The 27,239-nt window shown below is 41.9% G+C and overlaps 1 protein-coding gene across 2 annotated transcripts in view; it reads left to right on the top strand.

The window, feature by feature from the left end:
* Positions 1 to 27,239, top strand: part of LOC139392656 (solute carrier organic anion transporter family member 1C1-like) — a 58,681-nt gene that overhangs the window by 8,172 nt on the left and 23,270 nt on the right. For both annotated transcript variants that reach the window (XM_071140796.1, XM_071140797.1), the window contains exons 2-3: positions 1,010 to 1,173; positions 15,792 to 15,933. In XM_071140796.1, coding sequence (XP_070996897.1) covers positions 1,024 to 1,173; positions 15,792 to 15,933 — 292 coding nt within the window. In that variant the 5' untranslated portion in view covers positions 1,010 to 1,023. The remainder of the gene's footprint in view (positions 1 to 1,009; positions 1,174 to 15,791; positions 15,934 to 27,239) is intronic.

Here is a 27,239-nt window from a genome sequence, read left to right as displayed (position 1 = left end):
TCTCTGGTCTTGGCCATTGTGGAGAGGTTGGAGACTGTGTGTGGACAGGTGTCTTTTATACAGGTAATGAGTTCAAACAGGTGCAGTTAATACAAGTAATGAGTGGAGAACAGGAGGGCTTCTTAAAGAAAAACTAACAGGTCTGTGAGAGCCGGAATTCCTACTGGTTGGTAGGTGAATACTTAGGTCATGCAATAAAATGCAAATTCATTACTTAAAAATCATACAATGTGATTTTCTGGATTTTTGTTTTAGATTCCATCTCTCACAGTTGAAGTGTACCTATGATAAAAAATTACAGACCTCTACATGCTTTGTAAGTAGGAAAGCCCGCAAAATCGGCAGTGTATCAAATACTTGTTCTCCCCACTGTATATTAGTGTAGCTCATCCAAGAGTGTATTGTCCAATTTGTCCTGATGATTACACTGCAGGGCCAAAACTTGAACCCGAGCGTGGCTGCTTGCAGCTACAGCTACAATTCATAAGGTTGTAGGCTGCCTGAGAAACAGGGAAGGGGGAGAAGGAGGGAAGAGTGCAAGAGAGAGACAGGGGGAGAGAGATGAGAGAAAGAGAACGTGTGTGAGTGTGAGAGAGAGTTGGGTGGGTGCTCTGGACAGGTTGCATCTAGATCACTTGGTTCTTTCATGTCTAAGGCTCTTTGGTTGAATGAATGATTCATCAATACATTCCTGGAAGTAGGAGCAAGATTCTAGGATTTAGGCAGTATTTGAGTGTCATCTCCCCTTTGATTTTCTTTTTTTGTTGTTGCCCAACGTGTGTCAAATTTCAGTCTATAGTCTTAATCTATGATATGCTACTAAAACCATTTGTTTTTCTAATAAAATACTGTTATTTATTTCCTGTGGACTGCATTCCTAAAAACTCTTAAATTCTAATTGAATCCGTTGGCCTTCCTAGCCTTCGGACTGGAGCAATGCTGCTGCAAACACACTTATTTTCTGGATAGGAAGAGATCTGGGTCACATGCTTGAATCATCTATTTGCAGGGTTGCATGCATCAATGCCAAGAAATTCCATAAGGGTAACTTTGCCCAAGGAAAACGTGAGCCATCTGTGCAGGATGGAGCCGGCGGCCAAGGAGAGAGGGACGACAGAGAACGGAGGCAGCTCCTCGACGAGGGCGCAGCGCTCCTCCTGCACCAGCCTCAAGGTACGATCAGAACCTCTAGGCCTCCCTCTGCCGCTCTCTGATTCTCTTTGCCTCTGACTCTCTGAGACTATCTCTGACTCGCTTAAGGTATTCAATCCGTATTACGGAGGTTCAGTGTTACAGCACAATTTAAATTTAAAGGCAATTTTCCCGCATTGGCGGAGACTGCATTCATGTCGGCGCAATCGGAAATTACCTTTACATTTTTAATCATGCAAACTCTGTAGAGTTTGGTTTGTAGACAACAGGCCATGGTAGTTAGCCTGCTGTGGTGATGGCAATCCCCAAAATTTGAACTCCAAATTAGTCAAACCCTGGACAGGGAGTGAGCTGTTCTGGACTGCACGTGCTGAATGTTTGGCAATATAGTTGAGGTAGTACAGCATATGGACGAGCTGCCCACGGAGTGACCCTATCTTAGACCCCAGGAGAGCAGGCAGAAGTGACTGTGGCAAGGGAAAATAACTCTGGAAGGAAGAAAACCGTGAGGATTCAGGCACAGCTAGCAAGCCAACCCTCTTTTGGCTGGTTGGGTAGGAATCGGTGCAGGAGGTAGACAGTGTCCGTGAAAGGAGGCAGGAACTAGAAAACAGTGCTTGAGTTAATGCAGGTTCTGAGAGAAGAGCATGTTGTGTGCTCTCCTGATGTTGATGTCAGAGCGGATGTAGGAATGATAGGCTTTAGAGGACCAGCATGCAAGGATTTTTATAGTATGGTCTGGGATAGGGTTGCAAAGGGTCGGAAACTTTCCGGTAAATTTCCATAGGAGTTAAGCCCGAGATTTTGGGGAATTTTGCTTTAAATTCATCAAAAAAGTTAGCTTATAACAGTGAACCCTTTTTTGTGGGATACACATAAGGCAATTCTAGGTCTTGTGGCATATTTTGGTTAAACTATCCCCAATTCAATGGAATTGCAACCCTCTGCATGCACAGTGCGTTCTACCATCACATGTGCAGTGCACTCTTCCATCACATGTACAGCTGATTCTCAAGATCTTGCACACTAATGAGATGCTATGGAGCCCACACTACTATACTTTCTAAGCTAAGGACTACACGCTTTCTGGTAAGTTTTGATTACAATATTGGGTGGGGGGAATATATTTTATACCACAGTTATTTTTTTGTTAACTAGTAAATAGTAGCCTACTGCAAAGTGTGTTTAAATAATTTCTAACTCGTTAACAATTTCTGCTAGTTAGTTTTTGCTACCATGTGGGTTTTACCTTACTTGAGCCTGCTAACTGTTTCACATGTTTCCATACATGTTTAATTTAAAAAAAAGTTATCTTACTAAGGAGTTGTTTAATCTAACTTTATCTGTACATGGAATTGTATTTTATTTGTATTTTTGTACAATTTGTTTTCTAATCTTTACAGGAAAATGCCACGGGCACTGTCTGATGTGTGGAGACATTTCAATGCAGCTAATGTAGAAGGGAAAGCTGTGTACATTTGCAAATACTGTGCCAATCATATGTGAAGAATGAAACCAAGATGCAGAATCATCTGGCCAAGTGCATAAAGTTCCCTCAGCGCTCACAACAAGCAACCTCTGACAAAAGTCCCTCTACTTCTATTCGAGATGAAAACGATGATTCAGACACCTTATTGATAGCAACAGCTCATGGTCCTCCTGGAATCAGAAGGTGTTTTGACTCAATGGAGGAACATAGTCAGAGAAATGCTGATGAATGTCTTGCTCGAGCTGTATATGCAACTGGTTCACCTCTGATGCTCACAGGCGATGTGTACTGGAAGATATTTCTGAATGTTCTTCGCCCAGCATACACCCCTCCAACCAGACATACTTTATCAATTAATTTGCTGGATGCAGAGTTCAACAGAGTTCAAGTGAAGGTCAAGCAAATCATAGAGAAAGCAGACTTTATTGCAATCATCTCTGATGGGTGGTCGAATGTTTGAGGGCAAGTAATAATTAACTACATAATCTCCACCCCTACATCATCTACAAGAGCACAGACACAAGGGACAACAGACACATCAATCTCTACATAGCAGATGAGCTGAAGGCAGTCATCAATGACCTTGGAACACAGAAGGTATTTGCACTGGTGACCTACAATGCTGCGAACATGAAGGCAGCTTGATCTAAAGTGGAGGAGTCCCACCCTCACATCACACCCATTGGCTGTGCTGCTCGTGCATTGAATCTGCTCCTCAAAGACATCATGGCACTGGAAACAATGGATACACTCTACAAGAGAGCCAGGGAAATGGTTATATATGTGAAGGGTCATCATGTTATAGCAGCAATCTACCTCACCAAGCAAAGTGAGAAGAATAAGAGCACCTGAAGCTGCCCAGCAACACTCGTTGGGGTGGTGTTGTCATCATGTTTGACAGTCTCCTGGAGGGGATAGTCTCTCCAAGAAATAGCCATATCACAGTCTGCTGATATGGACAGCCCCATCGAGAGGATCAGCCTGACGTCCTGACGTCCTGAAACCTATAGCATTAGCCATTGCACGGATTGAGCGAGACAATCCTGTCTGATGTTCAGACTCTGCTTGCAGATGTAAGAGAATAAATCCGTACTGCCGTGCCCACTTCACTGTTGGTCCAAGCAGAGGAAACTGCAGTTCTGAAATACATCAAAAAGTGTGAAGACTTCTGCCTGAAGCCCATACACGCCACAGTGTACATGTTGGACCCCAGGTATGCTGGCAAGAGCATCCTGTCTGGTGCAGAGATCAACAAGGCCTATGGTGTCATCACTACCGTGTCTTGTCACCTTTGCCTGGATGATGGCAAGGTTCTTGGCAGTCTGGCGAAGTACACTTCCAAGCAAGGGCTTTGGGATGGAGATGCAATATGGCAGTCGTGCCAACATATCTCATCAACCACCTGGTGGAAGGGACTTTGTGGATTTGAGGCGCTTTCCCCTGTTGCCTCCATCATCCTACAAATCCCACCAACATCAGCCTCCTCAGAGCGCAACTGGTCCTTGTTTGTGAACACACACACCAAAGCACGCAATAGGCTGAACAAGGGTTGAGAAATTGGTCGCCATCCGGGAAAATTTGAGGCTTTTTGAGCCTGACAACGAGCCATCCTCAATAAGGTTGGAAAGTGACAGTGAAGATGAGGCCTCAGAGACTGATGTTCAAGGAGAAGAAATGGAAGCCTGAGAGGAATACAACCAAAGCTTTAGTTTCTAGACTGTCATTTTGCATAGTTATGTTGAAAATGTTTTTGGGAGGTGCGATGGATTATTGGACATCATTCAATATTCCCTTTTGTTGTTCAGTGAAATCATCAAATGTGAAGAGTCAACTCCTTAAATTAAAGTTCAATGTGTAACTAAATTGTTTTTTATTTCTATTGGAAGGATTTTAATCATTTGCAATTGTGTCTACTTATGATAAGGTAAAATGTTTATTTTTCTGTCTCCATATGATATGGTAAATATATCCAATGCAAAAAATATTTAAATGGTATTAATATTAATTAGCATATATTTCTGTTAATTCCTGTGAATTCCCACGGATATTTTCCACCTCTGATTATTCCCCAAAATGCTGTGAAAGCAGGCAGCTTGCTGGTCCATGATCAAATCAAATTTTACCTTCACATGCACCGAATACAGCAGGACCTTACCGTGAAATGCTTACTTAAAAGCCCTTAACCAGCCATGCAGTTTTAAGAAAATAGAGTCAAGAAAATATTTACCAAATAAACTAAAGTAAAAAATAACAACTAAAAAAGTAACACAATGAAATATCAATAATGAGTTTATATCAAAAAATGTGTAGACCTTACAGTGAAATGCTTACTTAAGAAAATACCAACAGAAAAAAGTAAGAAATAAGAGCAGCAGTAAATAACAATAGTGGGGCTGTATACAGGGGTACTAGTACAGAGGCAAAGTGCAGGGGCACCGGTGTCAAGGTAATTGAGGTCATATGTACATGTAGGTAGAGTTATAAAAGTGACTATGCATAGATAATAACAGAAAGTAGCAGCAGTGTAGAAGGGGGGGGGCAATGCAAATAGTCTTGGTAGCCATTTGATTAGATGTTCAGGAGTCTTATGGCTTGGGGGTTATAGCTGTTTAGAAGCCTCTTGGACCTAGACTTGGAGCTCCGGTACCGCTTACCGTGCGGTGCAGAGAGAACAGTCTATGACTAGTGGCTGGAATCGTTGACTAGGGCCTTCCTCTGATACCACCTGGTTTAGAGGTCCTGGATTGCAGGAAGCTTGGCCCCAGGAATGTACTGGGCTGTACGCACTGACCGTAGCGCCTTACGGTCAGATGCAGTTGCCATACCAGGTGGGGATGCAACCGGTCAGGATGCTCTCAATGGTGCAGCTGTAGAACTTTTTGAGGATCTGAGGACCCATGACAAATCTTTTCAGTCACCTGAGGGGGAAAAGGCATTGTCGTGCCCTCTTCACAACATTCTTGTTGTGTTTGGACCATGATAGTTTGTTGGTGATGTGAACACCAAGAAACTTGAAACTCTCGACTTGCTCAGCTACAGCCCCGTTGATGTGAATGGGGGAATTTTTCAGCCCTCCTTTTCCTGTATTCCATGATAATCTCCTTTGTTTTGCTCACGTTGAGGGAGAGGTTGTTGTGCTGGCACCACACTGCCAGGTTTCTGACCTCCTCCCGATAGACCGTTTTATCGTTGTCGGTGATCAGCTTAACACCGTTGTGTCATCAGAAAACTTAATGATGGTGTTGGAGTTGTGCTTGGCCACACAGTCGTGGTGAACCTGGAGTACAGGAGGGGACTAATCACGCATCCCCGAGGAGCCCCCGTGTTAAGGAGCAGCGTGGTAGATATGTTGTTGCCTACCCTTACCACCTGGGGGTGGCCCGTCAGGATGTCCAGGATCCAGTTGCAGAGGGAAGTGTTTAGTCCCAGGGTCCTTAGCTTAGTGATGAGTTTTGAGGGCAATATTGCGCTGAACGCTGATGTGTAGTCAATGAACAGCATTCTCAAATAGGTGTTCCTTTTGTCCAGGTGAGAAAGGGCAGTGTGGAGTGAGATTGAGATTGCGTCATCTGTGGATCTGTTGGGGCAGTATGTGAAATGGAGTGGGTCTAGGGTTTCCCGGATAACGGTGTTGATGTGAGCAATGACCAGCCTTTCAATGCACTTCATGGCTACCGAAGTGAGTGCTATGGGGTGGTAGTCATTTTTGCAGGTTACCTTCGCTTTATTGGGCGCAAGGCCTATGGTGGTCTGCTTGAAACATGTAAGAATTACAGACTCAGTCAGGGAGAGTGTCAGTGAAGACATTTGCCAGTTGGTCCGCGCATGCTCTGAGTGCACGTCTTGGTAATCCGTCTGCCCCTGTGGCCTTGTGAATGTTGACTTGTTTAAAGTTCTTGCTCACGTCTGCTATGGAGAGCGTGATTTCGCAGTCATCCGGATGAGCTGGTGCTCTCATGCATGCTTAAGTGTTGCTTGCCTCGAAGCGAGCATAAAAGGCATTTAGCCCGTCTGGTTGGCTCGCGTCATTTGGCAGCTCACAGCTGGGTTTCCCTTAGTAGTCTGTAATAGTTTGCAAGTCCTGACACATGTAGTAGGATTTAATCTTAGTCCTATATTGACGCTTTGCCTGTTTGATGGTTTGTCTGAGGGCTTAGCAGGATTTCTTATGCTCTTTCTCCGGCACTCTAGGTCATCATGTTTCCGCGCCTCAGCCGGATCGACAGGTTCCCACGCCTTAGCAGAGGTGACCGGTTCACTCCTGATCCCGGAGTGGACCGTGTACTCCCTCTCCGGCCTGTGTACTCCCTCTCCAGACTCTAGGTCACCAGGCTGCTCGTTATTGAGCACTCCTGTCACCAGCGTTATGAGCATAATGACACTCACCTGGACTCCATCACCTCCTTGATTACCTGCCCTTTATATGTCATTCCTTTTCGTTTCTTCCCCAATTGTCATTGTTCCTGTTTCATGTCGGGGCGCTGTTTGTGTTTCTTGTTTTGTTCATTTATTTATTAAATTTATTCACTCCCTGAACTTGCTTCACAACTCTCAGCATACATCCTCTTTCTCCCTTTTAAATTCCTTTGATATATCCACTGTGCCACTCGGGCAAAGAGATATATTAAATTCACTAATACTAAACATGTGCCCCGGTTCGAATCCAGGTTGAATCACATCCGGCCGTGATTGGGAGTCCCATAGAACGGCACACAATTGGCCCAGCGTCGCCTGGGTTTGGCCGGGGTAGGCCGTCATTGTAAATAAGAATTTGTTCTTAACTGACTTCCCTAGTTAAATAAAAAATACAAAGAAATTATAAACTGAATGGGCCAAGGGAAATTTTGTAGCCACCCTCAAATTCATAGACACAATGGATGCTAAGGCTGACAGTCCATAGCCGTGTGCGAAATCTGTTTTGCCTATTACTTACTAAAACTGTGTACTTATCATACCACATACAATTTAGAACATACTGTTTAGTAAGACTGTATGCAGTAGGCAACAAATACTAACATATTAGACTCATATTAGTGCTGGGGACAATAAAAGGCCACTCTAAAATGTGCAGTTTTGTCACACAACAGAATGCGACAGATGTCTCAAGTTTTGAGCGTGCAATTGTCATGGTGACTGCCAGATAATTGTCATGGTGACTGCTAGAGAATTGAATGTTCATTTCTCTACCATTAGCCGCCTCCAATGTCATTTTAGAGAATTTAGCAGTATGTCCAACCGGCCTCACAACCACAGACCACGTATATGGCGTTGTGTGGGCGAGCGGTTTTCTGATGTCAACGTGCCCCATGGTAGCGGTATGGGTAGGCATAAGCTACGGATCGAGTCTGAGTCACAAGTCCCTATGGCTGAAGTCCAAGTCCCAGTGCTCGTGTCTTGGTCCAAGTGTTCAAGTCTGAGCCACTGGGTCCACATTAACTCAAAATAAAGTTATTTACCCAGTCAGATATAGTGTAGTGGCCCAACAAACGTAGCAGCGGTATTATGGGTCATGTCCTTTGAAGGGTCTAGAATTAATCCGTTTTCTCTCAGGAATAGAGGTAGACTTGGCTACGTTGTCTACAGAACCTGTATATGAAATGCAGTGTGAAAGACTACTTTTCTATAGCCCACTCAAGGGAGAGAAAAACATAGCTAGACTTTTGTTTTACTATTAAACTCAGTGCTGATATTTTTTTTTTCTTCGTAAAGCAGTGTGTGTTTCTTAAGGCAAAGGGTAGCTAAATAGAAGGCTGGTGGTGATTGGTTAGCTCAAGTGAAGCAAGAGAGTCACCTGCGTATTATGTATAAATGGAGCCGGAGCGGCGCCTGTCTGCTTTTCTGCCCACACGCATCGCTTTCTCCCCTGCAGCTCACCGGCTGTGTTTGCCGGGTGTGACACATCCTTCCCACTGCTTAACAGAACTGCACATCTGTGTTGCTAATATTATTCATGGTTATTATTGAAAAGCTCTCAATCTCTTCAAAAACTCTTGTCCAGTCCACACTTAGTAGTCAGATGTTAGTCACAAAGATAATTTTGTCTCGTTTTAGTAAGCTGAAATGAAAAATAATTTTAGTTTACTTCTAGTTTTTCTGGCTCTATTTAGTCAGATATAGTCTCGTCAACTGGCACTGTAAAATAGGTGTTTAATTAATATTTTAGTCACTACACTGAGTTTTCAACCTATTGTGAAGCCCCATCCTTCAGCTTTATAGCTGCTTTTTTTAATCAAGGAGTAGGCCTTTAATTGCCTAAAAACATCCTTCCCCCTGACACAAAGGATTTGCGTCCACCTCAGAGCTCAGAGAGCAGCAGCTTGTTATTCTTCAGGATTAAAGCTACATGAGACAATGGTGTCTCAGCCTCTTAAAATAAGACTGTTTGTTGAAGTATGTTCAAAGTTGAAAAAGGTCAGTTTCTCAGGATTGTTAGTTAGCCCGCCGGTGTGGCTCAGGGTTCTATGGTGCTTGTTTGAACTGTAATGCCATGATAAATACATATCACGATATTCTACTCGTTAGCATATCGTCAGACTGTTTCCACTGTTATTGGTAGACTATTTAACAGGAAAGTATGTTGTAACTCAAATGGGTACTTTCTGGTACACAAATGGTGTAACCAAATGGTACCTAGTTGTAACGGGTGTCGTTGTCGGATGAGGAGGAATCAGACCAAAGTGCAGCGTGGTAAGTGTTCATGACTTTTATTGAACTGAACACTGAAACAAAAATAACAAGGTGAATAGACGAAACCCAAAACAGTCCTGTCAGGTGAAGAACACTAAACAGAAAACAACTACCCACAAAACATAGGTGGGAAAAAGCTAAGTATGGTTCCCAATCAGAGACAACGATAGTCAGCTGTCCCTGATTGAGAACCATACCCGGCCAAAACAAAGAAATACAAAACATAGAAAAAGGAACATAGAATGCCCACCCAAATCACACCCTGACCAAACCAAAAAAGAGACATAAAAAGCTCTCTAAGGTGACACTAGTGGTGCTTGATTCAAATGAATCCCAAAGAAACAAATAGCCTGAGTAATTAATAGATGATTAGTTTATTACCATTTTGCCATGTTATTTCTTATTAAATGGGCTTCCTGGTCATTTCTGTTCTTTAAGGTAAAGTGCTACCTTTTTCTCATTCATATTCACACTGAGATGAGGCAATGGGGCTAATATGGCTAAGATCAACTAATGTTTGAATATTCACATGTAGCCATTTCTATGGCTAGAAGACATTTTAGAAATCAAAGATCTAAAAAAAGAGATACAATAGAGCTCAGATTGTAAAAGTATTATCTTTTTAGTCATAGATATGGCTAATTCATGTGTTTCCTAGATAGGCATAATATGACCATGCAAAAAAAGCCATTTTGGGTTGATCATGGGTTAATTGTGACTGCGAACACTCTATAGACCCTTTGTTGGGGTGTAAAGAAAGGATCTATTGTATGGCCTTGCATTGAAACTGTATGACTAACTAAAGCTGATTAACTGTGACTATGCTAGTTGCTGCCAGTGAGATTTGACTTAAACATGTTGACACACATGTGGACCATAGATGTGATGACATAAATTCAGAGCTGGGCTCAGACGGTGTTTTCCTTTCAATTAAATGCAGATCACTGAGTTATTGGTTTTCTATTAGTGTAAGAGATATTCTAGGCCTTACATGCGATTCTACTTTGCTCTGTTGATACAGGATATTTATTCTAGGAGACAGTGTAATTATGTAGTCCCACTAGACAAGCTTATGCAAAGTGTTCTATCTACCAGGCTGCTGTGTCTGTCTCTGAATAACTAAACATTAGAAATGCCATGTCATTATAGAAGAGCCGAATGGATTTGTTAGCTGTTAGCTAGGATTTGTTAGCTCTTCTCTAAACCCTTAGGCACCTGAGAATACTCTTGCTGCTCTCTGTATCCTAATAGCCTCCGATAGAGTTACCAGCAGTTACCAAATCCTGAAGCCGTAGTGGTAAATTCTGGGAAATTAGGCTCCAGAGGGCTCTGGTCACGTGCAAGGTTTGACTGCTGGTCAGGTTGCTACTTCCATGCATGTGTAATGTGATCTAACTGTGATCTAGCTCAGAGTAAGGCAATATGGCCAAAATATCATATTTTTGACTATTTTATGTTATTGAATAACAAAGTTAAAAAAAAATGTCATGAGTAGTGCATGCATTTCCTTCAGTCATGTTATTATTTCCACACTGTATCACATTTATTTGGTCTTTGTATGCCTCTATTTTGTAAAAAAACAAAAAAAACAAAATATGTTACAAATAATTATTCTCCTCTATGAACATGTATACTGAACAAAAATATAAACGCAGCATGCAACCATTTCAAAGATTTTACTGAGTTACAGTTCATATAAGGAAGTCAGACATCTGAAATCTATGGCTGGGAAAACAGATATGCATCGTTTGGTCATAAACCTTTGAAACAAAGGTAGGGACGGGGATCAGAAAAACAATCAGCATCTGGTGTGACTACCATTTGCCTCATGAAGTGCGACACATCTCCTTCACATATGAGTTGATCAGGCTGTTGATTGTGGCCTGTGGAATGTTGTCCTACTCCTCTTCATTGGCTATGCGAAGTTGCTGGATATTGGCAGGAACTGGAACACGCTGTCGTACACATCGATCCAGAGCATCCCAAACATGCTCAATGGGTGACATGTCTGGTGAGTATTCAGGCCATCAAAGCACTAGGACATTTTCATCTTTCAGGAATTGTGTACAGATCCTTGCGACATGGGTCTGTGTATTAATTATCATGCTGAAACATAAGGTGATGTTGGCAGATGAATGGCACGACAATGGGCCTCAGGATCTTGGCACGGTATCTCTATGCATTGAAATTGCAATCGCTAAAAATTAATTGTGTTCGTTGTCTGTAGCTTATGCCTGCCCATACCATAACCCTACCGCCACCATGGGGCACGCTGTTCACAATGTTGACATCAGCAAACCGCTCACCCACACTACATTATTTGAAGGAAAGAATTGGTTACATGAAGTGGATCTCAAGTAATCTATGAACTTTTGAACATCTTGGCCATCTACTGTTATAATCTCCACCCAGCACAGCCTGAAGAGGACTGGCCAACCCTCAGAGCCTGGTTCCTCTCTAGGGTTCATCCTAGGTTCCTGCCTTTCTAGGGAGTTTTTCCTAGCCACCATGCTTCTACATCTGCATTGCTTGCTGTTTGGGGTATTAGGCTGGGTTTCTGTATTAGCACTTTGTTACATTGGCTGATGTAAAAAGGGCTCTATACATTTTGATTGATTGATATTGGTTCCCTCAATCAGGACTACAAGGCACAGGGAGAACCATGACCAAGGTTTTCTGACCCATTTTCAAACCCCCGAGAGAGTGAGAGAGATTACAGAATTGAAGCCGTGATTAGCTTAGAACAACAAAAAGGTTGTATTCTTCACGTGTCTTTTGTCTACCCTGAGGGAATTAGAGAACTAATTGGCTGTTGGGCCCAGGCAGGAGAGAGGAAAGGAAGGAATAAGGGAAGATATCTCTCCTTTCTCCTGTCTACCCTTATTCCTGCCTTTCCTCTCCTACCTCTCCTGCCCAACAGTCTATGCTGCTCTGGATTTGACTGTCTGAAAATGAAGAGAGAGAGGAGGGTGGGAGATAGAGGGGGGAGAGAGAGAGAGACACAGGGAGACCCAGATAGAGGGAGATATTGGCCATGTCCAGATACCCGTACTTGCTTCCTAAATAGTAGGCCGTTTGAGTATGCAAAATATATTTTTTTTTTGCGTTTGTGACATTTAGCAAATCGAGTATACTTTAAATGCCAGGAGGGAATACTTATTTCATAGAGTAGAATGTGTTGCACACTATTGAGGAAGATAATCGTCTTTTCACACCCACATGTGTTCGACAACAGCTGATAATCAGAATAGGGGATGTGCTCCACAATAATGTACGAATGGCGAGGAACAAGCGTGATTTCGCATTTGATGGCGCCTTCTCAGTATGGATGAGAAGTATGTTGATATGTTGTTTACTGCATACGTTTGTACTAAACAGTATGTTTTAAATAGAATGTAGTATGGTTAGAAAGAGGGGGAGGTTGTTAATGAAGCATACGCTATTGCAAGCGAACAGCCTTGAAGGTTCATTAGGAACCCTCTGACCAATTTGAATTACAATGCACTTGGGAGAGATAATGTCCCATCCGACCATGAATTAGATCCTGAATTATCACTTGTCTTCCAGTTGTGGTTGCAAGCCTGAATTGATGTTTATCTCTGTAATTGGGCTTGTGCTTTCTAGTGATTTTTGTCTGGCTGCCAGTGTAGATCATACAAACTAACGTAAACTCTCTGGGGTGTTATCATTCATGAGTTAATTTCTTAATGCCTCAAATGAACAATAATAGTACCATAACGGATTGCTATGCTTTGTTTGTTTTATAGTTTTGACTGGCTGGATGGATTGATGGTGTGTGCTGTAGCCTGCATGCAGAGGACATCACTGCTGAGGGACTCCATTAAAACACTTGTTTAACCAGCCATTTAATCCACAAATGGTCTCCTCTTCAACTCTCACTCTCTGTCTCTCTCTCTCTCTCTCTTTCTTGCTTTATCTCTCTCTTTCTTGCTTTATCTCTCTCTTTCTTGCTTTATCTCTCTCTCTCTCTCTCTCTCTCTCTCTCTCTCTCTCTCTCTCTCTCTCTCTCTCTCTCTCTCTCTCTCTCTCTCTCTCTCTCTCTCTCTCACTCTCACTCTCTGGTCGTGTTCAAAATCTGTCTTTCTTACCACTTACTAAAACTACATACTGTGTACTAATCATACTATTTAGAACGTACTGTTTAGTAAAACTGTATACAGTAAGCAACAAATATCAACATACTAGACACACCCATACTAAGAATACGTCATTTAATGCAGTGGTTCCCAAAGTTTTTCACTCAGACCCCCTTCCAGCATTGGGGAGCATCACGCATGTGCGTGACGCTCCTATTTCAATTGGCAGAAGCACTGATCATGACACAAACCGTTCACACCCCTCTTGTTTGCAGGTTTAAAACTTATTTCCTGCAATTCTACAATTTATTTCATGGGATGCAGACATTTTGCCGTTTAAAGCTCATTTTCTTGCAATTCTATAAAAAAAGTATACATATCACATGTGTACTCAAAATGCCTTCTATTTTGAGTACGAGTATTCGGACCCCGCCTTTCTTTCTTTCTTTCTTTCTTTCTTTCTTTCTTTCTTTCTTTCTTTCTTTCTTTCTTTCACAGTGCCACAGGAACGTCTGTATAATGTTTGGGTTTTCAGTTATTACAATGCCAAAGACATGCTCATTTCAATGTGTACTAGAAGAGTGTTCTGGTGCCTTTCAAAAAATATACTGAACAAAAATATAAACGTGCAACAATTTAAAAGATTTTACTGAGTTACAGTTCATATGAGGAAATCAGTCAATTTAAATCAATTCATTAGATCCTAATCTATGGATTTCACACAAATGTGAATACCGAATACAGGCCTAATAATGGGCCTCAGGATCTCGTACCTGTATTTTTGTGCACTCAAATTGCCACCGATTAAATGCAATTTTTTTCCGTTGTCCGTAACCGATTCCTGCCCATACCATACCTACACCGCCACCAAAACCTCTCCCCCACATAACGCCATACAAATAGTCTGTGGTTGTGATGCCAGTTGGATGTACTGCCAAATGCTCTAAAACGACTTTGGAGGCAGCTTAGGATAGAGAAATTAACATTAAATTCTCTGGCAACAGAGCTCTGTTTTGGTGGACATTCCTGTAGTCAGCATGCCGATTGCACGCTCCCTCAAAACTTGAGATATCTCTGGCATTGTGTTGTGTGACAAAACTGCACATTTTAGAGTGGCCTTTTATTGTCCCCAGCGCAAGGTGCACCTGTGTAATGATCCTGATGTTTAATCAGCTTCTTGATATGCCATACCTGTCAGGTGGATACATTATCTTGGCGAATGAGAAATGCTCACTGACAAGGATATGAACAAATTTGTGTACAAAATTTGAGAGAAATAAGCTTTTTGTGCATATGGAAAATTTCAGGGATCTTTTATTTCAGCTCATAAAACAATGGATCAACACTTTACATGTTGCGTTTATATTTTTGTTCAGTGTAGTTTCCCGGGCTAGTCTTTGATGTGGAAAAGCCCATGGGAATGTGGACGTGCCGCTGTGAGAAGACAAACATTACTCATTGTGAGAGATGGGAGGTGTTGCTAGTCGTGAGTGGCCCAGAGCGGGAAGACTGATGCAATGGATGCTGGAGCTCATCTTTCCTAGCCTAGTCCCCGATCTGTTTGTGCTATCTTGCCAACACCTTGTCACTAATTTCCAAACATGTTTGGCACGACAGTTCCATAAGGACATCAGAAACAGACTGGGACACACACTGGGTTCTTCAGCTGTCCCTATATGATAACACTTTTTGGTTCCAGGTAAAAGCCTTTTGGGTTCCAGGTAGAATCATTTTGGGTTCTACTTGGAACCAAAAGGGTTCTACCTGGAGCCAACAAGGGTTCTTTTAAAATATATCCTATGGGGACATCCGAAGATCCCTTTTAGGTTCTAGATAGCACCTTTTTTTCTAAGATTGAAGGCCAATCCATAATGAATAAGTTCCCTCTCCTAGTCAAAACCAATCCTTTCTTCATCAGTTGCTAGGGTTGAGTCATCGGTCTCTCACATAAGGAGCCATCTTAAGTCTGATGTAGACTCTTAATCCTCTCTTTGTCCGGGTCTTCCTCAATACCCTGTAGTTACAGATACACTCTGCCTTCCCTCTCATCCTCCATCCCCCCTTTTCCTTTCCCTCTTCTATCCTCCGTGCTTCTATGATGTAGGCCTAGTTGAATATTAAACAGGAAATGTGATAGCAGGAGCTAAAATAGGCTAATGAGCCTATGAAAAGTAGAGCTGTGGTGTACATTAGAGCAACACAGGGGTAACTCTCCCTCTCTCTGACGATGAAAATCTGGATACAAGTACAACCCGATATGTATTAATTATTAACAATCAATATCTCTTTCTCCCCATCCCCTTTCTTCTATGTCTCACTTTCTGCCTCCTTCCTTTCTCCTTTCTTTTTCCCCTCATGCTCTTCAGATGTTCCTTGTGGCTCTGTCGTTTGCATACTTTGCCAAGGCCTTGTCTGGCAGCTACATGAAGAGCACAATAACCCAGCTGGAGAGGCGCTTTGACATCCCCAGTTACCTAACAGGCGTCATTGACGGGAGCTTTGAGATTGGTAAGTAAGTGTCTGCGTCACAGGTCCCCATCCCCCAGTCCTCACCTCGTCCTCATCCCCAGGGCTATTTTGGGCTTCCGTTCTATCCATGTTGTTGTGAAAGAGAAGAGATGTGAATGAATGGGTCACCAAGGCCTTCTAGGGAGTCTCATTTATCAGGTGTGTGTGCACAAAAAAACTATCAACCTTGTGTGCACCAGATTTCCCACAAAGGTTAGTATTTATTAATTTTGAACTTGTGGGAAAGTGTACAGCCCAGACCATTCGTACGCACAACTTCTAGTGGTTGATCGATTGTATTGCAAGCAGATATTGTTCTTATGGGGGAGATGGTGTTTGATGCACGAGAATTATTCATACAAAACTTCAAACGTCTGCCTAATGATAAAACAGATGCATTAGATGTTGTTAAGAAGATAGCATAGCAGCATGTAGCCTAATAAATAAAATATTTGACATGATGGGTAGGCTACCATATTGCTGTGTGGTAAGAGGGCAACATCATAGCCTATTTAATCTCAGAGCCTATTCCAAGGAAGGACATATAAACACAATGATGTACTGATAAACAAAATATTGAACAACAATTTGTGTTTTGATTAGGAGGTGTTGGCTGAAGCATTTACTTTCAAATGGTTTGAATAGACAATCAATCTTGCAGAATGCGCGGCCAGTGTTTGGCTCTCGCTATAGGCGGCATGCAAGTCACTGAAACATATTCTGCCTACACCTTTACAGAAATCTGATCAAACTTACCATTGCACCTTCTTTGAGAAACTGTCATGGCCCAGTTCAAACATCAAATCAAATCCAAATCAAAGTGTATTGGTCACGTACACAGATTTGCAGATGTTATCGCATGCCGTTTCCCCCTACTGTGGATTCCGTCTCTATGGGTTTGGTTAAGGTTAAGGTTAAGGTAAGGGGTCAGTTTTAGTTTATAATTAGTCATTTTGCAGTGTCCTCGTAGAGTCTCCCTTCAGCCGAAGCTTTAGGAGTATATAGAAACACCTCTCTACCTTAAGCCTTTCTTTTTTGGGGGGGGGCTAGATCAGCGTTAACAATACAGACAGATTGTGGCTTCCATCAATGTAATTGTCTGCATAATTTCCAAATTATCCCACATAATTTTCAATCCCCCATGTATTTCTTATATGTATATAAAATATATACACTACCGGTCAAATGTTTTAGAAAACCTTCTCATTCCAGGGTTTTTCTTTATTTGTACTATTTTCTACATTGTAGAATAATAGTGAAGACATCAAAACTATAAAATAACACATATGGAATCATGTAGTAACGTAAAAAGTGTTAAACAAATCAAAATATATTTTATTTTTGAGATTCTTCAAATAGCCACCCTTTACCTTGATGACAGCTTTGCACGCTCTTGGCATTCTCTCAACCAGCTGCAGGATGCTGTGGTAGCCATGCTGGTTAAGTATGCCTTGAATTCCAAATAAATCACAGACAGTGTCACCAGCAAACACCATAACACCTCCTACTTCATGCTTTTACGTTGGGAAATACACCATCTCACAAAGACACGGCGGTTGGAGCCAAAAATCTCAAATTTGTACTCATCAGACCAAACAACAAATTTTCACCAGTCGAATGTCCATTGCTCGTATGTCTTCACTATTATTCTACATTGTAGAAATAATACAAATAAAGAAAAACCCTTGAATGAGTAGGTCTTCTAAAACTTTTGACCGGTAGTGTGTATATATATATATATATATATATATATATTTTTTTCTTCCTTTATTTATTTTCTCCTAACCCTAGCATCCTTCCCCTAATTGGAGTAAACTAATGGAGAACAACACATGGGCTTCTACTTCCAGCTTATACATACTATATGCATTTTACGGACACAGTACATTTTACATTAGTTATCTTTTGTTTGTTTTCAGTCCCATCCTTCAGCTACCCCCAACCCCTCCCATCTATCCCCGAAGACCATCTGAAATGGATTTCTATTTGCCATATATTCTCCAACTGTGCTGTTTCACAAAAGTTCTGAACCTGAACTCAACAAAAAAAGAAACGTCCTCTCACTGTCAACTGTGTTTATTTTCAGCAAACTTAACATATGTAAATATTTGTTTGAACATAACAAGATTCAACAACTGAGATATAAACTGAACAAGTTCCACAGAGACGTGACTAACAGAAATGGAATAATGTGTCCCTGAACAAATGGGGGGTCAAAATCAAAAGTAACAGTCAGTATCTGGTGTGGTCACCACGTGCATTAAGTACTGCAGTGCATCTCCTCCTCATGGACTGCACCAGATTTGCCAGTTCTTGCAAGTTCCCGGACATTTCTGGGGGGAATGGCCCTAGCCCTCACCCTCCGATCCAACAGGTCCCAGACATGCTCAATGAGATTGAGATCCGGGCTCTTTTGCTGGCCATGACAGAACACTGACATTCCTGTCTTGCAGGAAATCAGGCACTGAACAAGCAGTATTGCTGGTGGCATTGTCATGCTGGAGGGTCATGTCAGGATGAGCCTGCAGGAAGGGTACCACATGAGGGAGGAGGATGTCTTCGCTGTGACGCACAGCGTTGAGATTGCCTGCAATGACAACAAGCTCAGTCCGATGATGCTGTGACACACCGCCCCAGACCATGACGGACACTCCCCCTCCAAATGGATCACACTCCAGAGTGCAGGCCTTGGTGTAATGCTCATTCCTTCGATGATAAACGCGAATCCAACCATCATCCCTGGTGAGACAAAACCGTGACTCGTCAGTGAAGACCACTTTTTGTAAGTCCTGTCTGGTCCAGGGACTCCGGTGATGCTTACAACAGGCCTACAAGCCCTCAGTCCAGCCTCTCTCAGCCTGTTGCGGACAGTCTGAGCACTGATGGAGTGATTGTGCGTTCCTGGTGAAACTCGGGCAGTTTTTGTTGCCATCCTGTACCAGTCCCACAGGTGTGATGTTGTTATGATAATTTCGTTATCAATGTTCATAAACTTCAAGTAATCTACTCAGTCTGCAACCCAGAGTTTGTAAGGTTCTGGTTGAATGAAACAGACAAGAGTCCCAGCTTACAATAGTCAAATGTTTGTTCACGAGAGTACTCTGAAGTCCATTATACAAAGACTTCCATTTTATACCTTGCTCCTTACTTACGCACATACTTCCATACAAACAGTAGGTATCCTACGCACATACATACACACAAACAGTAGGTGAGTTGTATCCTTCTCCATAGTTCTCACCACTGTGTATCACTACCCAGCTGACAGTTCCATTCCCGCGAGATTATGGAAACCTTGAGAAGTACTCCCTGTCCTATCATAAGGTTCTCAGAGTTCTAGCCAGGCTGGGTCAAACACAGTTTAATTGTTCTCTGTATTTTCTTAGGCACATGTATTTCTCTCCCTTACAGGTCTCTACTGAGCCTAGTTGGACTTACATTTAATAGTTTAATTATTCCTTATACATGCTACATAAACTATAATCCCTAGTAGTTAGGTTTCAGGGTAGAATTATTTAATCATTATCTTAGACATATACATTATTTTATCAATCCACCCTTAATGACTAAATAATACACACTGATATATCAAACACTATATGGAAAAATACGTTATACAAGAATAAACCAAACCAATACATGTATTTACATTCAATACTCATCAATGACTGTTCTAGGCCTATGTCCAATTATAACTCTTCCTGTTAGGATTTTCATCATAATCTTCATGAAAGGAACCGTCTGTCTAAACATTGAAGATAGTATCATCTAACATTGGCTGCTCGTGGTTAAAAGAAACAGAGCCATCTCCTAGGCCTGGAGATCTGTATTCGTCCTCCCACTGGTCGGAGTTCGGAATCGGTCCGTATCTCACCATTTGTTGCATCATTGACCTCTCCAGAGTCTTGGAAACGAGACCTTGCATATACGGAATCAAACAACAGCCACATAATTCCAACACAGTCATACAGGTGAAGGTTGCCCACAACACAGTGATTATGACATTTTTCCATTTCCCAAACATACTGTCAAAACAATTTGTTAGAGAATTATCCACCCCAGAGTTCTCTGCTAATTCGTAAGCTAACGTGGTTAAACCAGCTAGGGCCTTGGTCACTGATCCGTCTGGTGCTGTGTTATCGGGGATAAAAGTACAACATTCTGATCCGAATATCACACACACCCCTCCCTTCTCAGCCAGTAGCATATCCAATGCTATTCTATTCTGCCTTACCATCATACTAGTTGCAGCTGTTTGTTCTGTGTCATGGAAATTTCCTCTATTTACCAAATCATGAGAGCAAACCACACACAAGTCAGAGTTAGTTATCACAAAGTCCATCTTTAATTATATGAGATCTATCACAACCCTGTGACTCTCAGATCAATTCAGTGTCTATCAATTAATTCTCTGAGAGTCCCTTACACATTGCAGCTGAGATCCTTTAATAGCAAAAGACACACATAGCCAGACAGCATAGGCATAATTTATTGTTCAGCTTTGTCTCCTAAACTATGTTATTTTCTCAAACTCAGAACCATAAACAGGCATATATCAAATCCATCCTATCTTGACAAGATCACAGAGACACACTGACTGGCACACAGACATTGTGGAGCCAAGAGATACACGCTTGACCTCTCCCCTCTCTCCGGCCCAAGCAACTTAGTCTTGACATAGAACAGATACTGCAACCCCGCCACAGTATTATACAAAAATAACATTCTGATGAGAAGTAATTTACAAACATATGATGAATATAAAACATCTTACCTATGTTACCAACCAATCCTGATTATTCCCCAACATCTGCTAACCCTTTTATCGCATCTCTAGTATAGTTGATGAAACACTGTTGGTTATAGTAGATATAATTTATCCAATCTACATTTGTATTGAGAGTTGACCACCAGAAGATGCTTGATTCCAATCCAGCCAATATCTGATTTTTTAGCTTTGAACTCATCAGGCACCCCCTTGGAACCCCAATGCTATCAATTTAAACTCTATTGTCAAAGGACCCTGACGGAGCACTCCTTATCTCTCTTGGCACTAGGTCTTTGTCTGATAAGGGTGAAGGGCATGCCTAACTGTACTAATGCACAAATACCGGTCCGATTTGTAGGCAGGTTAGGCCACAGCTTCATACCTCCACACAACCATCAGACATCCGCTCTAGGCCTTTTTATCTTACTAAAGTCCTCGGAACTCAACCTACCAGTCAGGTCCCTCATTGTCTCGTAGGTTGTAACATTCTCTGTTCTATTGCATGTTCTTACTTCCCCTACGTTCCGTCCGTGTGTGTTGTATCGAGCCATACAATAATGGTTTCCTCCTGCAACTGTGAAAGGGGGAAGTCTGGATGTAATGTGCACATGGGGATACAGATAATGCAGATCAGTGCAATTGTCATTGTCTGGCTTCCCTGCCTTCATGAACAGCTTTACCATACAGGCCATTCCCCTGGCTGAATTAATTCCATTGAGTGGAAAGGGGATGGTTGTCAACTGAGGTTTGACTGTGGCGCAGGCATAACATTATTCTTTAGCTACTGATCTAGCTGTATACTGAATCCATTCCAACCATAGGTTGGAATCCCCAAACCCAGTCTCCACCTCAATCAATTCCTTAAGATCTTTCGTCTGAACTATCCGCACCAGTCCTTGGCTCTGGATGACTACATCCGTTTTGTCAGGGGAACTGCTTGGACTCTGACTGGCCGTAGAACTATCACCGGCTCTAAAATGGTACCGTAGTGTCGACCAAAACCTGGTCAAAACTAACATACCATAACCCGAGATCCTCTTTCTTTATATTTCTAATGGTACTTCGTACCTTTATGCAATACTTCCCTTGCTCCGGTGCACAGTCAAAAACCCTCACCTTTACTATACTCAATCTGTTTCCATATTGGGTGTGTGAATTTACATAGCCTTCTCTCTCTGTATGAGCTATGACCTGATTCCATGAATTACACGGGGACCTGCACAGATATCTTCCATAAAGGCCCATAGTTCTAGACTGCCAAGGGGTCAGAGACCCCATTTGGTCTACATAGAACTCACCTGAGACATCCTTTCCTTGCTCTACTCTCACTTCCTTTTTACCCAGATTAACCTTTATACTTATTTTCCACCATAATTTGCAAATAAATTCATAAAAACTACAATGTGATTTTCTGGATTTTTTTTCTCTCATTTTTTCTGTCATAGTTGAAGTGTACCTTTGATGAAAATTACAGGCCTCTCTCATCTTTTTTAAGTGGGAGAACGTGCACAATTGGTGGCTGACTAAATACTTTTTTGCCTCACTGTATCTAAACAATGACTTAGGTAGTATGGGCAACTTATCCTTGTACCAAATCTCTTCTGAATCCCTCTATTCCTGTTTTAGGATGTGCGAGTCCTTCTAATGCCCTTGCTACATTCCTCTGTGTCCATGCACTATAGACTTCTATCGTGTCTGGTTATTTTCCGTCCCCAGCTCTGGGGTTGGGTAAGGTTATGAGTGGGAATTGGGGTATCTTCTCATCGTCATCTAACTATTCTGTGTCACTTCTATCTTCTCTCAATCCTGGATTATTATGAGATTCTAACCTTCGTAACACTCCAGGTCTCCTGCTCCTCACTCCCAGTCTCTCCCTCTCATTCTCCTCAAATTCCTTCTGCTCTCTCTCTATCTTGCTCACTTCCTTCCCCCCCTCCTCCTCCTCCTCCTCCTCCTCCTCCTAATACTCCCAAACCATCAAGGTCACCTTAGGGCTCAGCATAGGGCGGGGGAGCCCTTCTCCATCTGCCTTTTCTACTATCTGTCTGTTGCTCTTTCTTATAACAGTCAGTATCAAATATGGGTTGTTTCCAAATATTGTCTCCCTGTCTGCACTCATGGATATTTAGAAAATTCAACATGTCAATGGTAGTAATCTCTAAGATTATTACCAGGTTGATCAAGTTTATCTCGATACCCTCAATGCTCCTGAATCACCACAGATGTCATATATCCCTGTCCTGTTGGCTCAGAATATGTTAGGTGCCTCCTAAGAAGAGGTAGGTGCAGGCGTCAGGAGCAGGAGAGAAAGGAATTTCCAGTGGCACAGTCTTTATTATAAAGTCCCAATCCAACAACAACAGGTGGGGAAACACACCCCAACGAAGTCGCCACACATAGGGAAAATCACGAAACACACAGAGGAGAAACCTCTACTCCTAATACAGTACCAGCGGTACAACGACTGTGAGAAAAAAAACCCTGTGGCGCAAACACGCACCCCTAACAGAGCAAACACAGCAAATAATCCTGCACAAAGACTAGCAGGCAGCGGAGGTTAATAAACCCACCGGAATTAACTAATAGGATACAGGTGTAACCAAAAACAGACAGACACAAACGAAAAGGAAAAATGGATCGGTGGCAGCTAGTAGGCCGGCGACGACGACCACCGAGCACCGCCCGACCAGGGAGAGGAGCCACCTTCAGTGGAAGTCGTGACAAAAAATGTCCTAAATACTTAACATAAGTCTACCATTATTAAACTTATTCTTGCTAACTTTATAACCTTGTTCAACAACAAAATATAATAATACTATTATATCAATTTCACAGCCTTGTTGTGTTAAATTTCTTACACTGCATACAACAACAGCTGATTACCCAAGGGAGAGTAAAACTTAGCTAGGTAATGTATAAAAATACTACAGGTCAAAAGATGAAATAACATTTCAAATGACATAATCAGATCAAAATCACTACTATGAAAAACTCCACGAAGAAAAAATATTGTACTCTTATGGTCATAGGAAAATAGACTTAAGGAAGCCTACCCTCAGTCAAAGGCTATGCCCTTTTCTTTCTTCTCATTGGTTCAAATTACAAATATGTCAAAGAACTATAAACTCCATCATAATTACCAATTACACAAATTACCTTAAAATCAGTATTACAAATGATCTTAAATTCATTATCCAAATGGCCTTCCCGTGAGGCTGATCAGACCACACAGGAAAGCCATGAAAGAGGTCAAAAGTCATACCAGCCTTTCAAAGAAGTGTTTCTTACTCTATTAGACAAATTAAAGAAAAACTGTCAAACATTTTCTACATGTTGTATCCCAGGTTCCCAGAACATTCCTTTATCAAAATAATTCACGTGTTTAATTCAAATAAAAATTCCAAACGTGTGTGTGTGTGTGTTTTTAACTATAATCCCTATTTTCAGGGTAGAATTATTTACTCATTATCTTTAAACATATAAATTATATTATTCACGCAGATGAGCAGGGACCCTGGGCATCTTCTTTCTTTTGGTGTTTTTCAGGTTCAGTTGAAATGCCTCTTTAGTGTCCTAAGTTTTCATAACTGTGACCTTAATTGCCTACCGTCTGTAAGCTGTTAGTGTCTTAACAACCGTTCCACAGGTGCATGTTCATTAATTGTTTATGGTTCATTGAACAAGCATGGGAAGCAGTGTTTAAACCCTTTACAATGAAGATCTGTGAAGTTATTTGGATTTTTACTAATTATCTTTGTAAGACAGGGTCCTGAAAAAGGGACGTTTCTTTTTCTGCTAAGTTAAAAATAAATATTTTTAGTCCCACCCTTCAGCTCACCTCAAGGGCCTTTCTGTATAGAGTAGACGGAAACCAGGATGCGATGTGTGCCTCTTGTCATGGCTCCAGTGCCCCCAACCACAGGGAGAGATAAAAGTGCTGAAGCAACTCAGTAGAGCTCCATAGACTAGCCTCGAAGGCCTTTCGGTATTTAACAACTCTCTAATAGCAGGATGTACTCTGTGCCTCTTGAAGTGCTCAAATCATAGAGACGTATCCCTTTTGGTAAACCCTTAGTAACAAACAAAGCAGTTATTCTAGTCCACACAGTATTCTAAGTAAATGAAGGAAAATACAACACACAAGTTTTTTTTCAGCATAATAGCTCTCAGCACAAAAAAAATAGTTATTTTCCGTAAGCAATATTTTGAACTAATGACAATGACTCTTTAATAGCCTCTACAGGATTGGTTGGTCTCCCGCGGGACATTTGAGCTAATGTAGGCTAATGCGATTAGCATGAGGTTGTAAATAACAAGGAAATCAGGCACATTTGTGCAGTCTTGATACAACATTTCTAACAGAAATGCAAAGGTTCATTGGATCAGTCTAAAATTTTGCACATACACTGCTGCTATCTAATGGCCAAAATCTAAATTGCACCTAGATTCCTAAGTCATATATTGGCCTTTCTCTTGCGTTTCAAAGATGATTGTACCAAAAAAATAAAAGAAACGCATGTTTTTTTCTTTGTATTATCTTTTACCAGATCTAATGTGTTACATTTTCCTACATTAATTTAACATTTCCACAAACTTTAAAGTGTTTCCTTTCAAATGGTATCAAGAATATGCATATTTGGAAAACGTAAAGGTGTCTATGGGTATATCAAAGTTCCAGAGTTCCTGCTTCAGGTCCTGAGCTACAGACAGTTAGATTTGGGTATGTCATTTTAGGCGAAAATGATTAACTATCTGGTATTTCCTAGTGCTAGGTTGGCCTTAGTCAGAGAACAGTTATTTCAGGAGTTCAGAAGTTTAGACATTCTACAACAGGTTTCTGAAGTGGGACTTTCCAAACCCAGCACACTGGGAGAATAGCCTACTCACTCCTCTTAATAATGAGAGCTGATGGAGGTTCTTAAGGAATGGACGTCATCCCTCCATCCTTGAAAAACAACAATTGGTTCAATCATGAAATGGCTGCTTTTGTTTTACCTCATTAAAGTCTTTATTGCCCACTGCTCTCCTCCACTACCCAATTTTCTCTCTCTCTAAGTTTATAACTCTCTCGCTCTTTCTTTCCCTAACTTTCCCTCTCTCTCCTCTATCAACTTCCCCCCCTCTTTTTCTCTCTCTCTCTCTCACACACACCCCCTCCCCTCTCTCTCACTCTCTCTCTCTCACTCTACCCCAACCCCCCGCTCTCCTCTCTCTCTCTCTATCCAGGCCACGGCACAGTAATTCAATTCGGTCATTCGATTTGGAGGGTTCTTCTTTTCTTATGATCCAATTTGTAAGCATTACCAACGGAGGGAATGTGAAAATGGATTCCAAATGGTCACCTTCTGGTGATTTGCAGGAAGTGCAATGATATAAGTGAAAGGAGGGTTGTGATTGGTTATGTTGCCTACTATGCCAATTTCTCTGTATTAAATGGGCTATAACTTTAAAACTAGCAGAGATCCAACTCTGGAACTTTGATATACCAATAGACACCTTTACGTTTTCCAAAATGTTGTTACGTTACAGCCTTATTCTAAAATGGATTACGTTTTTTTTAAATCCTGAGCAATCTACACACAATACCCCATAATCAAAAGTGAAAACAGTTCTTTTTACCTTGTCAGCTCAGGGATTTGATCTAGCAACCTTTTGGTTACTAGCCCAACACTCTAACCATTAGGCTACCTGCCGCCCCTTAAGTGGAAGAAGTTTGGAACCACCACTCTTCCTAGAGCTGGCCGCCCGGCCAAACTGAGCAATAGCGGGAAAAGGGCCATGGTCAGGGAGGTGACCAAGAACCCAATTGTCACTCTGATAGTGCTTTAGAGTTCCTCTGTGGAGATGGGAGAAGCTTCCAGAAGGACAACCATCTCGGCAGTACTCCATCAATCACGCCTTTATGGTAGAGTGGCCAGACAGAAGCCACTCCTCAGTAAAAGACACATGACAGCCTGCTTGGAGGTAGACAAACGACACCTAATGACAAGATTCTCTGGTCTGATGAAACCATGCGTGAACTCTTTGGCCTGAATGCCAAGCGTCACGTCTGGAGGAAACCTGGCACCGTCCCTACGCTGAAGCATGGTGGTGGCAGTATCATGTTGTGGGGATGTTTTTCAGCGGCAGGGACTGGAAGATTAGTCAGGATCGAGGCAAAGTACAGAGAGATCCTTGTTGAAAACCTGCTACATAGTGCTCAGGACCTAAGACTGGGGCAAAGGTTCACATTCCAACAGGACAACGACCATAACCACACAGCCAAGACAATTCAGGAGTGGCTTTAAGACAAGTCTTTGAATGTCCTTGAGTGGCCCAGCCAGAGCCCGGACTTGAACCCAATCGAACATCTCTGGAGAGACCTGAAAATAGCTGTGCAGCAACGCTCAACCATCCAACCCGACAGGACTTGAGAAGATCTGCAGAGAAGAATGGGAGAAACTCCCCAAATACAGGTGTGCTAAGCTTGTAGCGTCATACCCAACAAGACTTGACGCTGAATACTTATGTAAATGTGATATTTCAGTTTTTTATTTTT

The sequence above is a fragment of the Oncorhynchus clarkii genome, chromosome 33 (genome assembly GCF_045791955.1).
Source record: "Oncorhynchus clarkii lewisi isolate Uvic-CL-2024 chromosome 33, UVic_Ocla_1.0, whole genome shotgun sequence".
Taxonomy (NCBI): Eukaryota; Metazoa; Chordata; class Actinopteri; order Salmoniformes; family Salmonidae; genus Oncorhynchus; species Oncorhynchus clarkii.
This window is presented reverse-complemented; position numbering and strand designations above follow the sequence as displayed.